Raw genomic sequence first — 15786 nt, forward strand, 5'->3', positions numbered from 1 at the left:
AGGTTGAGTGTTCTAGGGTTAAAATCACCCAGGTTGAGTGTTCTAGGGTGAAAATCACCCAGGTTGAGTGTTCTAGGGTTAAACAGATTTGAAATTGGTATCAAAATCAAAAGGATGTCGTTACATTTATATAGTTACTGAAAGTTGAACCTGCATGCTTTTACAAACTTGTGACTGCATTTGTGTGAGAGTTTTATTTAGACTCCCTATAGCTGGCTCTCTGGTGGAGCTGTTGCCCCCGCAACCCCACTACGGATAATAAGCGGTTGAAGATGGATGGGTGGATCATGGATGGATTGTGATAATAAATCTCTTCAGTAATGTCAGCAATGTTAAACAACATTTCAGATGCAATATGCTATATTTGAGTGGAAAAACTGTAGATGATTGCATAATATTTAAAAGTGCAGATAATTAACTCTCCACAAATATAACACTTATTTATAGGCTAAGGCATGAGACTTAGTGATACATTTAAAGACACATTCACTACCTTCAATGTTAACACAACTTTATTATCTTCCATGATACATTTCCAATTATAGGTTGAAGTAGTTAAGACGACGTTTCTCTTCAAGTACTCTACCTGTAAATGAACAACAATAGATTATATATATATATAAAGACATTGTGAGCAATTCAAAATATTCACATATTTTTATTTATAAAAAATGGGTTAAGCAAACATCTACCATATGATCCATTACTCATTTTGTGCTATACTGTAATAAGCAATAAGCACATTGAGGAAAAGTTAATAGAATTGCCCAGAGTAAAAACAAAAAGTTTGGGAACCACTGCTCTACTACAAAGTTGTCCCCAAAGCTTTTCATGTCAGGAACCCCCACATTGACCTTTTCATGTCAAGGACCCCCAAATTGACATTATAGACCAGCCATGAGAGCAGATTTTTCCCCATAAGGGTCCATTTGGTTCCAAACATTTAGCTGGGGACCCCCTGGAACTCCCTCAAGGACCCCTATTTTGGGAACCACTGTAGAGCATGCCATGTACATCGATACTTATTGGTCAATACATTATATAAAAAAGGGATGCATTTAGAAGATACAGGTACACTTACTGTAAACACACATTGAGGAATCAATTAGTGAAATAGTCTGTACCTGCTGGCTACATCATGCATGGTTACTGGCAATGACAAGGATAGCTGTATTCCGTCTCCATGTAGTCACCTGAGTGAAAACAAGACCACGAGTTTACTTCAACAGGACAGAAGAGTCCTCCATTTGGTGTCCGTTAATCACATATTGGAACAACTCAAAACGCAGATTGACCAACAGCTTAACCCATTCTGACCTGAGATCAGATTCATACGAGGTTTCCACTGGACACACACTGGTCTGATTAACCCATTCTGACCTGAGATCAGATTCTAAAAAATGTCAGTCGTTCTTCGATTTTTCAAAAAATAGCAGACCTACAAGCTCGTATCGCGCCACTCGGTGGCGCGATATGAGCTTGTAGATCTGCTATTTTTAAATAGCTAAAGCATAACATGATGCTGACACCAAAATGGGTGCCCGGTCAGAATGGGTTAATCACCATTTTAGATCAATGTAAATGTATAATAAACTGCATGAAACTATAATCAAACCATTTGATTTTCTCCAGGAGTGTCTTTGCCCCAGAGCTAATCTTGCAATCTGCCGCTGCCAAATAAATGTCTTGTGCCAGTATAGGTCAACATACAGTAGTACCTGCAGACCTCCTTCCACAGGTTTTATTATTAGTTATTCATAATGGAAGTAAAGGAGGACAGATCGGCTCAAACCGTGGCCAAATCTGGAAATGGCCGATATACTGTATGCGGAACACATAAAAGCAAAGTGCATGTATTGTCAATTTGCCTACAACACCGTCAGAATTGCACAATAATCTACTGTAAAATGCATGCACATCCTCAAATACTAGTACAGTGTTAAACCTCCCCTACCTCTGTCACACATGTACTCACTCAGGGTTTAGTCACACATGTACTCACCCAGGGTTTAGTCACACATGTACTCACTCAGGGTTTAGTCACACATGTACTCACCCAGGGTTTAGTCACACATGTACTCACCCAGGGTTTAGTCACACATGTACTCACCCAGGGTTTAGTCACACATGTACTCACCCAGGGTTTAGTCACACATGTACTCACCCAGGGTTTAGTCACACATGTACTCACCCAGGGTTTAGTCACACATGTACTCACTCAGGGTTTAGTCACACATGTACTCACTCAGGGTTTAGTCACACATGTACTCACTCAGGGTTTAGTCACACATGTACTCACCCAGGGTTTAGTCACACATGTACTCACTCAGGGTTTAGTCACACATGTACTCACTCAGGGTTTAGTCACACATGTACTCACTCAGGGTTTAGTCACACATGTACTCACTCAGGGTTTAGTCACACATGTACTCACCCAGGGTTTAGTCACACATGTACTCACTCAGGGTTTAGTCACACATGTACTCACTCAGGGTTTAGTCACACATGTACTCACTCAGGGTTTAGTCACACATGTACTCACCCAGGGTTCAGTCACACATGTACTCACTCAGGGTTCAGTCACACATGTACTCACTCAGGGTTTAGTCACACATGTACTCACTCAGGGTTTAGTCACACATGTACTCACCCAGGGTTTAGTCACACATGTACTCACTCAGGGTTTAGTCACACATGTACTCACTCAGGGTTTAGGCACACATGTACTCACTCAGGGTTTAGTCACACATGTACTCACTCAGGGTTTAGTCACACATGTACTCACTCAGGGTTTAGTCACACATGTACTCACTCAGGGTTTAGTCACACATGTACTCACTCAGGGTTTAGTCACACATGTACTCACCCAGGGTTTAGTCACACATGTACTCACTCAGGGTTTAGTCACACATGTACTCACTCAGGGTTTAGTCACACATGTACTCACCCAGGGTTTAGTCACACATGTACTCACTCAGGGTTTAGTCACACATGTACTCACTCAGGGTTTAGTCACACATGTACTCACTCAGGGTTTAGTCACACATGTACTCACTCAGGGTTTAGTCACACATGTACTCACTCAGGGTTTAGTCACACATGTACTCACTCAGGGTTTAGTCACACATGTACTCACTCGGATGGTAGTAATCGTAGATCTTGACCAGTGCTGGTTTCAGGTTCTTAACAGGGACATTCTGTATGAGCTCCAAGGTGTGGTTGACAGGTATGCCTCGTGATAACTGTTGGCAGAAATGTAGTTCACCATACCACACCATCACTATATATTGTCATAAATGTAATACTCATGCCAAGTGGTTCCCAATAGTCCTACTTGGTCTTTCTATTGTACCAGGACCACTAGGACTGTTGCTCCACTCTATAACAAGGCCGACGTCTAAGCAAAGCCTCGGGGGCACATGCTGCACCCCGCTGATTTACTGCCGTTTCCAACAATTCATTAATGTATTAAGTAGCCGTGTAATAATGTCTGCCTAGGTGGTCATTGTAGGATATAATTCACCTTCAGGGTGACGCTTCACGTCGGTGGTTATAAACGCCCCGTCTGTGAATTCTCTCTACAATGTGACCACCTATAGGCAGACATTATCCCTTACTTATCCCCAACTCTCACCTCTGTTAGATACAGAATGATGTGGTCGTCCTTTTGCTCTAGAAGATCCACCAGCAGAGCCTTTTTCAGCTGTGAAGAAACCATATTAAACTGGTTATCATCCATTACCTCTGTAATCTTATCATATTAAACTGGTAAAATATGACGACCAATACAGAGGTAATGGATGATAACCAATGTGTTGGAACGTTAACGTCTACAAATTAAAAGTTCTCACCAAGACAAAAATGTTTATAACTCACCTTTTTCAAAGACTCTGGGTGTGGGATGAATCCAGAAAGCATCGCTACATCAACCAACACCATGTTGGAAGTGGTTTCATTTCCAGTATATCTGTGTGGTTATAACATGTTAAAACATCATTTCTGGTTTCATTTCCAGTATATCTGTGTGGGTATAACATGTTAAAACATCATTTCTGGTTTCATTTCCAGTATCTGTGTGGGTATAACATGTTAAAACATCATTTCTGGTTTCATTTCCAGTATATCTGTGTGGGTATAACATGTTAAAACATCATTTCTAATTAAAGTATTTTGGGGAAGTTTTGGGAAGCTTTTGAATATACAATAATATTGCCTATAATTTGTTCATAATTCTCATATTTAGTGGGGATTTCCTTGTCGTCAATAATGGGTACATTTAACATGGTTGTGGTTCCATCTCTACAAGTGATCCTTACAGGCTTTGTAGTTTCAGAGTCATCGTCGGTGTCAGAGAGTGAGAGTTTCTGCTGCAGTTGGCCTCAGGTGTGACCTTGATGGACAAACTGCTTTTCTCAACTGGTGTCGGGATGTTGTACTTAAGAGACATCTGAGGAAACAGAAGAGGAATTCTCATTTCTACAGTCATGAAGAGGCTTTATTCTACATGGCTTGTTTTTAAGAAAAAGGCCATTTGTAATGACATATAGGACGGTTAATATACAACTTTATAGATGGTGAGCTGACCTGCACTGCGAGGCATGCAGTGCCCTTGACCTCCAGGCTGTACACTCCTCCCCTCACAATGTGCAGCGCCTTCTCCTGGTAGAGCAGTCTGTTGGCCATATTCACATCGAAGGTCTCTTCACCGCTGGAGGACTTGACCGTCAGCGTGCTGGAGGCCTCGGGGTCGTAGGACGCTTTGAAGTACAGCTCGGCGAAGCGAGCCATGGCCTGAATAGCCACTACCGTGTCCTACAAAGCACACAAACCCCCTCTGAAAATCAGTCTGCCACGTACAGCTTGTTGACCAGCTGAACAGTGCCGTCTGGTGACTTTCTGATGAAAGTCACCAGACAGGCCGTGTGGTGGGATTGATCCGTCTACAAGCCTACTTCTACGTTTGAATGGAACAGTTTAATTCACCACATCTTCACCATCCGTGTTTACTGACTAACAGAACAGTGGGGAAGCAGGAGGAAGTCTCCATAGGGATACACCAGCAAGGGCATATTATGCAAGAAGCTGATCAGTGTAATTTCACACCACCTAGCTCAGTTCAGTGTTCCTGATGTTATCCCAGATGTGGCTGCAGCAGCTAAATTTAGCCAAAACACTCTAGAGGCGATCGACAACGGGAGTTATGATTAAATCTACCGCGACAGGACCGCAGTGGGCCTTCTAAGACATCTTAGACGTGATTTAGATCAAGAGTTAACATTTAAGATTCTCAGTCTCGTGTGTAAAAAAGCAGGGGAACATTTTAGATGACGTCGCACCGAACGTTGCGCAACAGGCGCTCCCAGCCTGTGGAGCGATGCGATGGGTTTGGATATGAATAACCTCCGTCTTTCTGATCAAACAGTCCTGGGTGTTACCAATTGAAAGGACGGTGAACTTTGTCCTGTGCGCTCAGGGTGTCAACAATGAACCATTTCATATTTCACAATTTTGAACAAAGTTGTCAAAATAAATGTCCAATTCTCTTCATTATTATTACAATAGAACCTCCCTACTCATGCCACTGGCCTAAATCAATTAATGTATAATACTGCAGCATCACAGATAAGAGATGTTGCAATGGCTTTTATGTTTTAATACTGTGTATTACGTGAAAGCGAGACTACAGGAGAGCAACATCATAATAGTTACAAAGATGTGCAGTTTCAGAGATCTAAGGAGAGCATAAGAAAGTTTCAGAGATCTAAGGACCTGCTGTTTAGAGCTTAAGAAAGACGAACCATTTAGAACGAGGCGACTATACTCTCGCAAACAGTGCAACAAGGTGTGGAGTCTGTGGACGTACAGTAGGCAGCATGTCATCCGATAGAAAGATTTGAGCCGAACCTGTGTGGAGGAGAAGCCACCGTAGGAGTTCTGCTGGCGGGCCAACCACCTCACGATGGGCGCATAGTCTGCAGCTCTAGGGTCAGGGCTGGCAAGCTTGGCCAGCAGCACGTAGGAGGTGATCTCTACGGACAGAGAGGCCGAAGAGTCGTCTGAGGTCTGAGACCAATGCAGGAAACCTCCTGGGGAAGCACCAAGACACAAAACAAATCTATCAACTTTACTGGTAAATGCACAACAAGAAAAAGGGTCTGCGCATGCATAAAGTGAGTGCCGAGTTTAGCGTCGTCTAATGTTTTACTGTACATTATGGATCGTCATGGCCATAAAGTATTGTTTGTCACTCCCGCATAACATCCACTGTATATAACACAGCACTGACAGCAGTAATGCTTTATGGCTGCTAATCAAGTAAATACAGTTTGATAACAATATCATCTAATTTTACGTTATCCAAATGCTTTCAGTCGCACCATCGCTTTTCAATGCAATCTCGTCCAGGCGATTAAGGAGCTGTGAGCTGGCAGTCGTGTCACCCGCCAGAGAGAAGACGTAGGCCAGCAGAGCTGTAGTGTAGTTGTTGGTCTCCATGGACACATTGATGGCATCCTTCAGGCAAGACAGACTCCCCACATGTTCCTACAGAGAGACACAAGTAGGCCTTACCTCCAGTGACATAAGCTAGCATTCTCCAGGCAAATGTGCTTCATTTGAATAATAGCACCACAGCATTCTCTGAATCTTATTGCATCAAAACTCAAAATTCTCAGGACAATTACCTTTGCATCGACACGGAATTTCTCCTTGCCCATTATCGTCAGAGATTCTAGGAATGTAGCAGTGATGTAAGCACTGAGAGTCACTTCATCTGACACTCCACCCTGCAGAGGAGAGCAATAATACAAAGACATCTAAAATATATTTTTGAGTTTTTACTCCAAAATATATTTTAGAAACATTAACATGCTACACTAAACTCCTTTACCGAGTGTGTACCCGACTCCAATTGGTCCTCTCTATACCTTCAATCTGTTGTTTAAGAGTCTTCCAGATTGTTCAAAACAGCCATTGGGTTTCCGTTTACTATCCAGCCAGGTCTTCGCTTGGTCTATGGTCGACTGTACGTTCAACTGATCGAGGGAGTTGTAGAAAGGCTTCGCTTGGACCAAAGTTCTCAGGACAAATGTAGTCAACCTGTGTGTTATCAAGACATTAGTTTAGGAATGATTATATCCCATACATCAAACTAAATTATACTGTAGGCATTTGTTATACACATTTAATAATAGTCTCACCAAGTGTTCTCTTCACCATTTACAAACGTGCTGTAGGCACCATTGCTGTGCTTGAAGTTTAGTTGTCTGTAGTAGCCTGCATTTAGATTATTCATTATTATAAAGTCATGAAAAATACAGAGGAACACAGCATTGTGGGTGAGGTAAAGGTGCGTTGGGAGGGAGGGAGACACTCGATTGCTGGCCCTTGAAACATTTACTAAATTAAGACAATCCAGACACTTGACTCACCGCCGACCAGGAAGGGCAGGGCCTTCTCCCTGATGGCCGCTGTCAGCTGGTTTGTGTTCTCCAGGTATTGCAAGACGTAGACGTTGGGAGCTAAGAGCGCCATATTCTGTTCCCCACATCCATACGGCATCCTCAGCAGTCCATCCACGTTCTTCATGGCACGGCCCAGGAGGTCGCCTGTCGTCAAAGAGATACTAGATTGAAACTGTAACAGCAAAGGGGCTCCAAGGACAGCAATGTTGGCCTATCAGTCTCAACAGCTCTTGTAAACTACTGGCAGTATGTACAAGTTAATATTTGAAAATGTATCACCTATGGAAACAAGATGATGAAAAAATAAAATGTGAGGTTATGAATTAAGGGAAGGGTCTGGGTCTGCCTTTTTTTACTATGGAAAAACATTTGACTAGTTCAACTAGCCAATCTACATGGACATGTTGTGAGATTGTAGACTGGCCATTTTAACTATTCAAAAATGTTTTGCAAAATAGTAAAAAAAAGAAAAGTGTAGGGATAAGGGGTTTAGCGGTGACGAAAATAGAGCCCCATATACCCCGCCCAATTGGTCAGCTGACTGCCACATCAGCAATGTGGGTCTAGTTGCAAACACTGTATACACACATAGTAATGCATCATATTAAACCCTCCAGTACATGTATGACCCTTCCAGTACATGCATGACCCTTGAGCATAGCATGAAGCCGCTCGAGTATATTTGACTGAACTGCCTCCGCAAGCTACGTATCATAAACAGAAAACCTTGAAATTGAGTAAAAAAAAAAAAAAAAGAAACAGGCATCCTTACCCAGGACGGATATAGAACAACTGGCAGATCCCGTAATCACATTCTCAGGGAGTTGGAGCTGGAAGTCCTCCGTTAGAGTCTCTCCGACCAATCCTAGACAGAGGAAAAAGATTTAACTTTGAACAAAACATGAACTCGAGGAGCAGAAATGAAACAATCACCTCAGTCACACTCTGGAAACAGGCATTATTATTATTATATTAGGTCCCGGTGTCAACCACTGAAGTAATTTAACACTACTTTTGCCTGGGAATTTTTCAGAATGAAGTCCCGCCTTCCACCCCCCCCACAATACCAGCAGGTGAAATGTTTAATTACTAGATCACGCTAATAAGTCTGGTCTCTTTAGAAGTGTTAATATTCCAAACAAGATGCTCAGGTTAAGTCAGAAATTAGGACAGAACATCGGCGTTCTGATCAAAACCATGTTGAGCATCGTATATTTAGAGAAAGTTTTGTCTGCCCGAAAACAAGTGAATGGCTGTTTCCGGGAGCTCTGAGCAAGGAGTTGCCTAATGTAGCAATGGCCGCTGTAAAATCTTTTTTTAGTGATTTCAGTGGTCCCGTTTTATATCATTTAATAGAAAACCTGTACACACACGTCCTTAGCATCATAAGCATATATATATATTTTAAATAATCTTTGCCCTGAAACCATCCACCCCTGTGTTAGTTCTGCCAGTCCTCCATGTACTCACCTTTAGCAGACAACAACCAGTTGTAGGTCCGTCTTACTTCCGTTCCTTCTGACTGAAAAGGGAGAAAGGCAGACAATTCAATCCAGTATCGGCCAAATGTACATCGAGTAAAGCAAAGTGCACTTTCAAAAGTGCTGGACTATAACTGGCCAGACACCCCTAGTGGGGCCAATAACTAAAGTGAATTTAGAAAAGTTTGACTCCAATTAATTTTATTAAGTTATTTGGAGCAGAGGGTACACCAGATTGGACATGTGACTTTGGAAATCGTTGCATAAACAAATAACTATAGATTGTGGGTTTAAAATCTTAGGACCATTACAATTCGTTAGGGAGACAGACAAAACTCTACCTTGATTATCAGAGAGCGAGTGATGACATCAACGCGACCTCTCTCGGGTACACTGACCGCCTCGTTGTTACACGATACAGTGGACGCCACTGCCTCAGCAGTCACAGTCACATTAACAACGCCTGGAAACAGACATTAGCAATGACACGTCAAACATCTGATAACATGCAGATCAGAAGGTCCTCTTGAAAATGGACTGGAAGTTGTGGAAGTAATGGAAGCCGCCTTCCGTGGGCAATGTGCCGTTTGATTATGTGTCATAGCTTGTCCCAGAGGGAAGCCAAAGGCATTTCCATGAGTGTTGGTACAACGTTATTGCATGGTATTGATGATTTAAACTGTGGTAGAGTTCAGGTCTCACCTAGGACATAGACACCCATAGTCCAGTTGTAGGTCTTGCGTCCGTTGGCACAGACACAGGAGGAGTACTCTTCACCACGGATGGCTGAGAGAGTGTAATCTGATGAGCGGCTGGGAGTCGCCTTCACCTGATGGAATAAAAAACAATGTGAAATGAGATGATTCAACCATACTTTGACCATTAAAATATAACAAGCCAGGGCTCCAACTACAGTGTAGCTTATTATAGATCTTAGTCATCTGGCCAACCTATAATTTTCATATGATTTCTACAGTATGACTTAGACTAAATATTTGGGCAATGTTTCAGCCCGAGTTAGCCACCAATGAATATTGTAAATACGTCTACACAGGTTACAGAATGTACCAAAAGTTGCCACAAATGTACTGGCATTTAACAACAAAGTACCATGATGCAGCTGGACAGATAGTTGAAGACGGTAGCCTTCAGAACAAATGTCTCTCCCCTGACGATGGAGTAAGGCAGGCTGAGCTCCAGGAAGAAGGGCTGGAAGACTTTGAGCTCCTTGGGAGGAGCGAGACCAAAGCCGCTTGAGGACAAGCAGAAAGCCTCCGTCTCCCATGTGGTGATGGTGTCTGGGACGGTGAGGGACAAGTCCGCTTTTCCCGAGGTCCTGGATGGAAGGACGATGGACAGACAGGCAAATATTAAACTATTGGACATCAAGTACCGGTACATACGGGCTTATGAGAACAAGTTCTCCCCCCTGTATTTATGAGGTTGAATTGTAAAGACACCAACCTCATAAATACAGATTTGAAGTGAATCTTGAACTACTCAAATTCCATTTCAAAGAATAGGCTGTTTAACGCTTGTGTTGTAGCTCTGTGCACTCACCCCACCGCCACCAGGTCCCATATCCATGTCTCTGGGAAGAAGGAGCGGATGGTCTGTATGGAAGATCCTGGCCCAGCACTACCTAATACATAGCCTCCTGATCCCCTCCACATGGGCACTGAGGGAAAATAAAATAAATCACTATGCATGAATGCAAACAAGCACACTGAAAACTAATGTCACGCTTGTTAAATTTACTTGGGACGTTTTTGTAGTACTCTCTTCCCTTGAAGAGGACACAGGAATGTGCTTTGACACGCACATCTGTTGCAAGCTTCAGTCCCAGGTCCTAGAGAAAACATTAATGCTCTAGTAAATTGGGAGTGCATCCTTTAGCAGACCTCAAAAGAATAAATATATACTGTACATATTATCCTTTAGAAATATAAATGTTATACATTTTGAAAATTTGACATGATATTATTGCAAAGAGATACCGTAAACACTGTGAAAGCATCCTTTATTTCATCACGTCCAACTGGGACACGTCTTTTTTGTCTCACAGGCAAACATTGAACAGGCTGCACAGCATCGTGAAGTTCAAACGGAATATAGTTTGCCGTCTTGACCGGCAACCGGTCAAATATCTGTTCAAAAGAAGAGAGGTTGTGAAAATGACCCGAGTCTTTTGTAAAATACAGGGTGGTTGGGGTAAACAAACAAGGTCCAAATTGTTAAAGGTCAAAATTACTGGACCCAGTACGATGCTCAAGCAAGTCTGACTGTGGGTACCCTCTACTACTGTACACACAGCGTATAAATGAAGACAGGAAAAGACTAGATACAGAAACTGCCATGGCGTTTATCTAAACTGAGGTACTGTAACAGAAACAAATTAAAGGCCATAAATGATTATGTCAGGGAATAAGAAAGTCTCACCTTGTCTGCATCCAGCCGCTTCCCTGGCGCCTTGATGTGAACACTCTTGTCGATGGCACTGACGCCACACAGCGAGCCTGACATGGCTGACACCTGCAGTGTGTTCTTCTCTCCGGGGATCGCCGTGGATGGAGAGAACTCCAGAAACACCTGACATGTAAACAAAACATCACCATGAAGGCAGACCTTGACACGTGCAATGTGTCAAGCCACAGGTTAGCCCCACTCACATTTGAAGGGTCTTCTGAGTTCTGACCACAGTGACCAGACAAGGTTACCCAGATGCCTTGAGATCACATGAACATTAATTGGCACAAAAGAGAGCAGAGGCCAAACCTGAACTGACCTCATTACGGAAGCATTTCTCCGTGGTGAAGTCTGCGCTGTGAGCAATGACCGTGTCACTGGGGAGGACGGCGTACACAAGCACCTGGAGCAATGGAGCCATTACTGGGGTGACATCCAACTTGAAGGAGATCTCACCATCGGTGACTGGAAACACAGCAGGTAAGGAAATTTGTAGTAAACTGTAGCTTAATCGGATATGAATGTATATTACTGCTGCAGCTTATAAGCATTTCTGCTTATTTTTCTGAATTTTAATAACCTTATAGCTCTCAAACTAAATTCACAGTTTAATGTCAAATGAAACACAGGAAGCTTAACAAAAGACAACGGCAATTACGTCCCGTGTAGACTTACTTGTCGAACTACACGGCACATCAATAGTTACTAGTCCTTGGTGGCGAATGGCTGCTCTGGATAAAATCTAGAGACAAAATGGAGATATGCCGATGATACATACATGTACACAAGTTTAATCAAAGTACTGAATGTGTACTATTGCCAGGGTGTAGATGTAGACAACCACATGGCCTCTAATACACATGTCACCACCATTTTATATCAGACATTAAGAGTTTCATTGAGAGGAAGATGCTCCCTCTTAGTTCAGCTCTGCTGAACAGACATGTAAACAACCTGTAAAGGGTGCATTATTTCTGGATCAGTGTAGTCCCAGGTTTCCCCAATGTCTCCAGTAAACTTTATGCCAATAGAGTTCGCTGGCGTGCCCAGCCAAGCAGTGTGGTACTACTCACCAGGTACACCAGGTCCACGGGGCCTTTAGTCTCTCCAACGACAGTGTAGTGGATGGTGATGTTGTTTTCTCCATTGCAGACCAGTGGGTTCCAGCTCCTCTTCACCTCCAGTGAGCTCACGGTCTTGGGGTCAACGGTGCCTTCCTGGACCAGGGACAGCTGATGTTTCTCTTCCTCAATGTGTGGCACTCTGTACATGTGGTACTGCAACTCTGGTGTCGCACTAGCCTTGATGAGAGAGGTTAAATATATAAATTAAGTCAGTCAACCAGAATATTATTTTGTATACGTTCCCTTTTTAGACTTCCGGTGATGCTTCAGCAACATTTTGGAACAATTCGTTCCCTATGATCTGACACATAACCTTAGAGCTGCCATTTTGGTGTAACGTGAAAAAAATGGATTTCAATGTAGACTCCTGGGGGACTGGGTTAAGGCTCATACTGTACATATATATACACACAATTATACACATAGTTTTGAGTGCCAGTCTGTGCCTTCACCTTTCTAAAATGACAACCTTCTCATGCAGGAAATTACATAACCAAGGCTGACTTACTGTGAGAAAGATGTCATGTCCTGAGTCTTTGGAGTCTGCCGTGTTGAATGAGAAACTGGCCTCACCGTTGCGGTCAGTCTTGACAGTCAATATTGTATGCGCCGTTGACCGCATTTGACCGTCAAATATGTACACCGTCATGTCAGGAATGGGTGCGTGATTCAAGTAACGTGCTTTGACCTGTTGGAAATAAACAGATTATACAGAGTGCATAATAATATGGCCAAATGTGTACAACTATACTATGAAGCATTTGGACTTACTTTTCCTTCAATCACTGATGGGTCCTTATACACCATGGGTGTTTCAATGAAGGAAAGGTATCCAACACAATAAACTAGAGAGATCACTTTTTCTTGTGCAGACAGTGCAATACCTGTGGAGATAACCCCATGTCATTTCAGTGTTAGAAACATTGATGATGAGCTACTATAAGCTCATGGCTTCATTTTTGCTTAAAACAGTTCCAACAGTGTGAAGACTTGCCTGTTCCATCTTCCACTACTTTTGCATTGAGTTGCAGTTTATCGTCAAGAGACTTTTTGGCAGGTGAGGTGAAAGTGGTCATATTGAAAGTGAAAGTCCCACAGCCATTCGCACACGTCTGTACAAGAGGAAAAGAAAATACATAATGTGCGATTTAAACATAATGACTGAGATTCTCCCCTTCCTCTTGTGCACCAGATAGACCTCAGAAGCCAATGGTTATAGATTGCCATAAATTTGATGAGGGCATTTAGGCACATAACGTCATGGATTAAAGCAAAAGCCAAAGCCAGGCAAAGCGTTGGCCAAGACCTAATCTGCAATTTGTGAAACAGTGTTCATTAGACATCTAGTACAATATGTAAAATGTTTTGGTAGCCATAGCCAAACCTTGTATTGGAGATAGTTTGACCGTTGCTTTTATGAAATATCCAAGATCATTGATTGAATACTTTAGTGCAAGACATTAAGGCTAAAAATAATTGTCTAGGTATGAGGGGATTGAGGTCAGTTTCTTTGGCCATCTTCAAATACATATTTGCTTAACACTGTCTTCTACCCTGAGCCATCTCAAACTGCTTAACACAGTCTTCTACCCTGAGCCATCTCAAACTGCTTAACACAGTCTTCTACCCTGAGCCATCGCAAACTGCTCAACACAGTCTTCTACCCCGAGCCATCGCAAACTGCTCAACACAGTCTTCTACCCCGAGCCATCTCAAACTGCTCAACACAGTCTTCTACCCTGAGCCATCTCAAACTGCTCAACACAGTCTTCTACCCCGAGCCATCTCAAACTGCTTAACACTGTCTTCTACCCCGAGCCATCTCAAACTGCTCAACACAGTCTTCTACCCTGAGCCATCTCAAACTGCTCAACACAGTCTTCTACCCCGAGCCATCTCAAACTGCTCAACACAGTCTTCTACCCTGAGCCATCTCAAACTGCTTAACACAGTCTTCTACCCTGAGCCATCTCAAACTGCTTAACACAGTCTTCTACCCTGAGCCATCTCAAACTGCTTAACACAGTCTTCTACCCAGAGCCATCTCAAACTGCTTAACTCAGTCTTCTACCCTGAGCCATCTCAAACTAGCAAAGTGTGTACATTTTTGGGGGTGTAGCTGCATAACATTCTTCCAAGGAAGACTTATATGTAATCCAAATGAACGAAGTCAGTCAGTGGCCACTGAGAAACCAATTGCCTTTAATCTAGTACCAGCGTTGCAAAATGTTCAATTTTTTCACTGCACAATTTATATATACACATATATTATAATAGATCATATTACCCGTTTACTCTCTTTATGGCAGGGCACAGTCATGGCAGGACTGTATACACTATAACGATCAAGTGGTCGGCAGAGCTCCACTTCTACCGTACCAGGCACAGGCTGTCCATAGGTGTACCTGATGAAGAGACATACAAACTAAGCTCTAAAAAGGTAGTCACCCATAACATTTAAAGGCGTTTTTTTCCATGCAGGAAAGTAGGCTTGCTGTAAAATTATAAAGTTTAAATTACATGTTTATTTTCTGTGGGAAACCACAATGTGTAGACAAAGACATTAAAGCCAAGAGTTGATGCATCATACTTACGTTGCACAAACTTTAGCTGTAAATTCTTTTTGTTCAATGCTCAGCTTGTCATCCACTTCCAATTTGACTTCAAATCTTGGCAAAACTATGGACAATTGTTGCACATTTTGTCATGAAAGTAGATGCCTCACAAGAGATAGACATTTTCACATAAATGCTTAATGTCCAACAAATGAACCCTTACCGTATTTCTCCACATTGAAATAATGATCCAGTTCCGTGCCGTCAACATGAACAATAACTCTGTAGGGTCCTTGGTGGGCCTCAGGGTTCAATGGGTAAGAATGCTCCACAATGCTCTCATTAGACATTTGGTTCACCCACTGTGCAATGCGGTTACCACGAGCATCCTGATCAAACAAGAATTGTGGAGAGAAGAGGCAACGAACAACCATATCATCTCACAAACAAACATATGTCATGTTGTCTACTGGTATGGTAGCTCATCTGTAGTAGTATGACATCTGATTTGGTAATATATGCAGTGCATGACGTTATATGTCAAACGCAGTGAGTCTTACCTCAATCTCTACCATCTTGTACTGAGATAGGAAAAAAGACAATTGTTAAACAGGAAACTATCATCTGTATCAGTCTCATTATCAAACACTCTGAACATTTATATACTGTAGTCGTCACAAATGTACATTTATATCCA

The 15786-nt window shown here is 42.5% G+C and overlaps 1 protein-coding gene across 1 annotated transcript; it reads right to left on the reverse strand.

Annotated features, from left to right (window-relative positions):
• Positions 1-1146: 1146 nt before the first annotated feature.
• Positions 1147-12681, reverse strand: LOC310864597 (alpha-2-macroglobulin-like; the record flags this gene model as incomplete). Its single annotated transcript, XM_083773286.1, has 20 exons — positions 1147-1193; positions 3137-3242; positions 3635-3703; positions 3877-3967; positions 4317-4447; positions 4585-4812; positions 5905-6086; positions 6378-6543; positions 6684-6785; positions 7223-7275; positions 7431-7607; positions 8236-8328; positions 8934-8985; positions 9286-9407; positions 9647-9773; positions 10055-10280; positions 10505-10557; positions 11384-11533; positions 11730-11875; positions 12477-12681. 20 exons carry the CDS (start codon positions 12679-12681, stop codon positions 1147-1149), a joined length of 2526 nt encoding a protein of 841 aa, XP_083629412.1.
• Between the last annotated feature and the right edge of the window lie 3105 nt (positions 12682-15786).

This window comes from Protomyctophum parallelum (assembly GCF_964188405.1).
Source record: "Protomyctophum parallelum genome assembly, chromosome: 9".
Classification (NCBI taxonomy): Eukaryota; Metazoa; Chordata; class Actinopteri; order Myctophiformes; family Myctophidae; genus Protomyctophum; species Protomyctophum parallelum.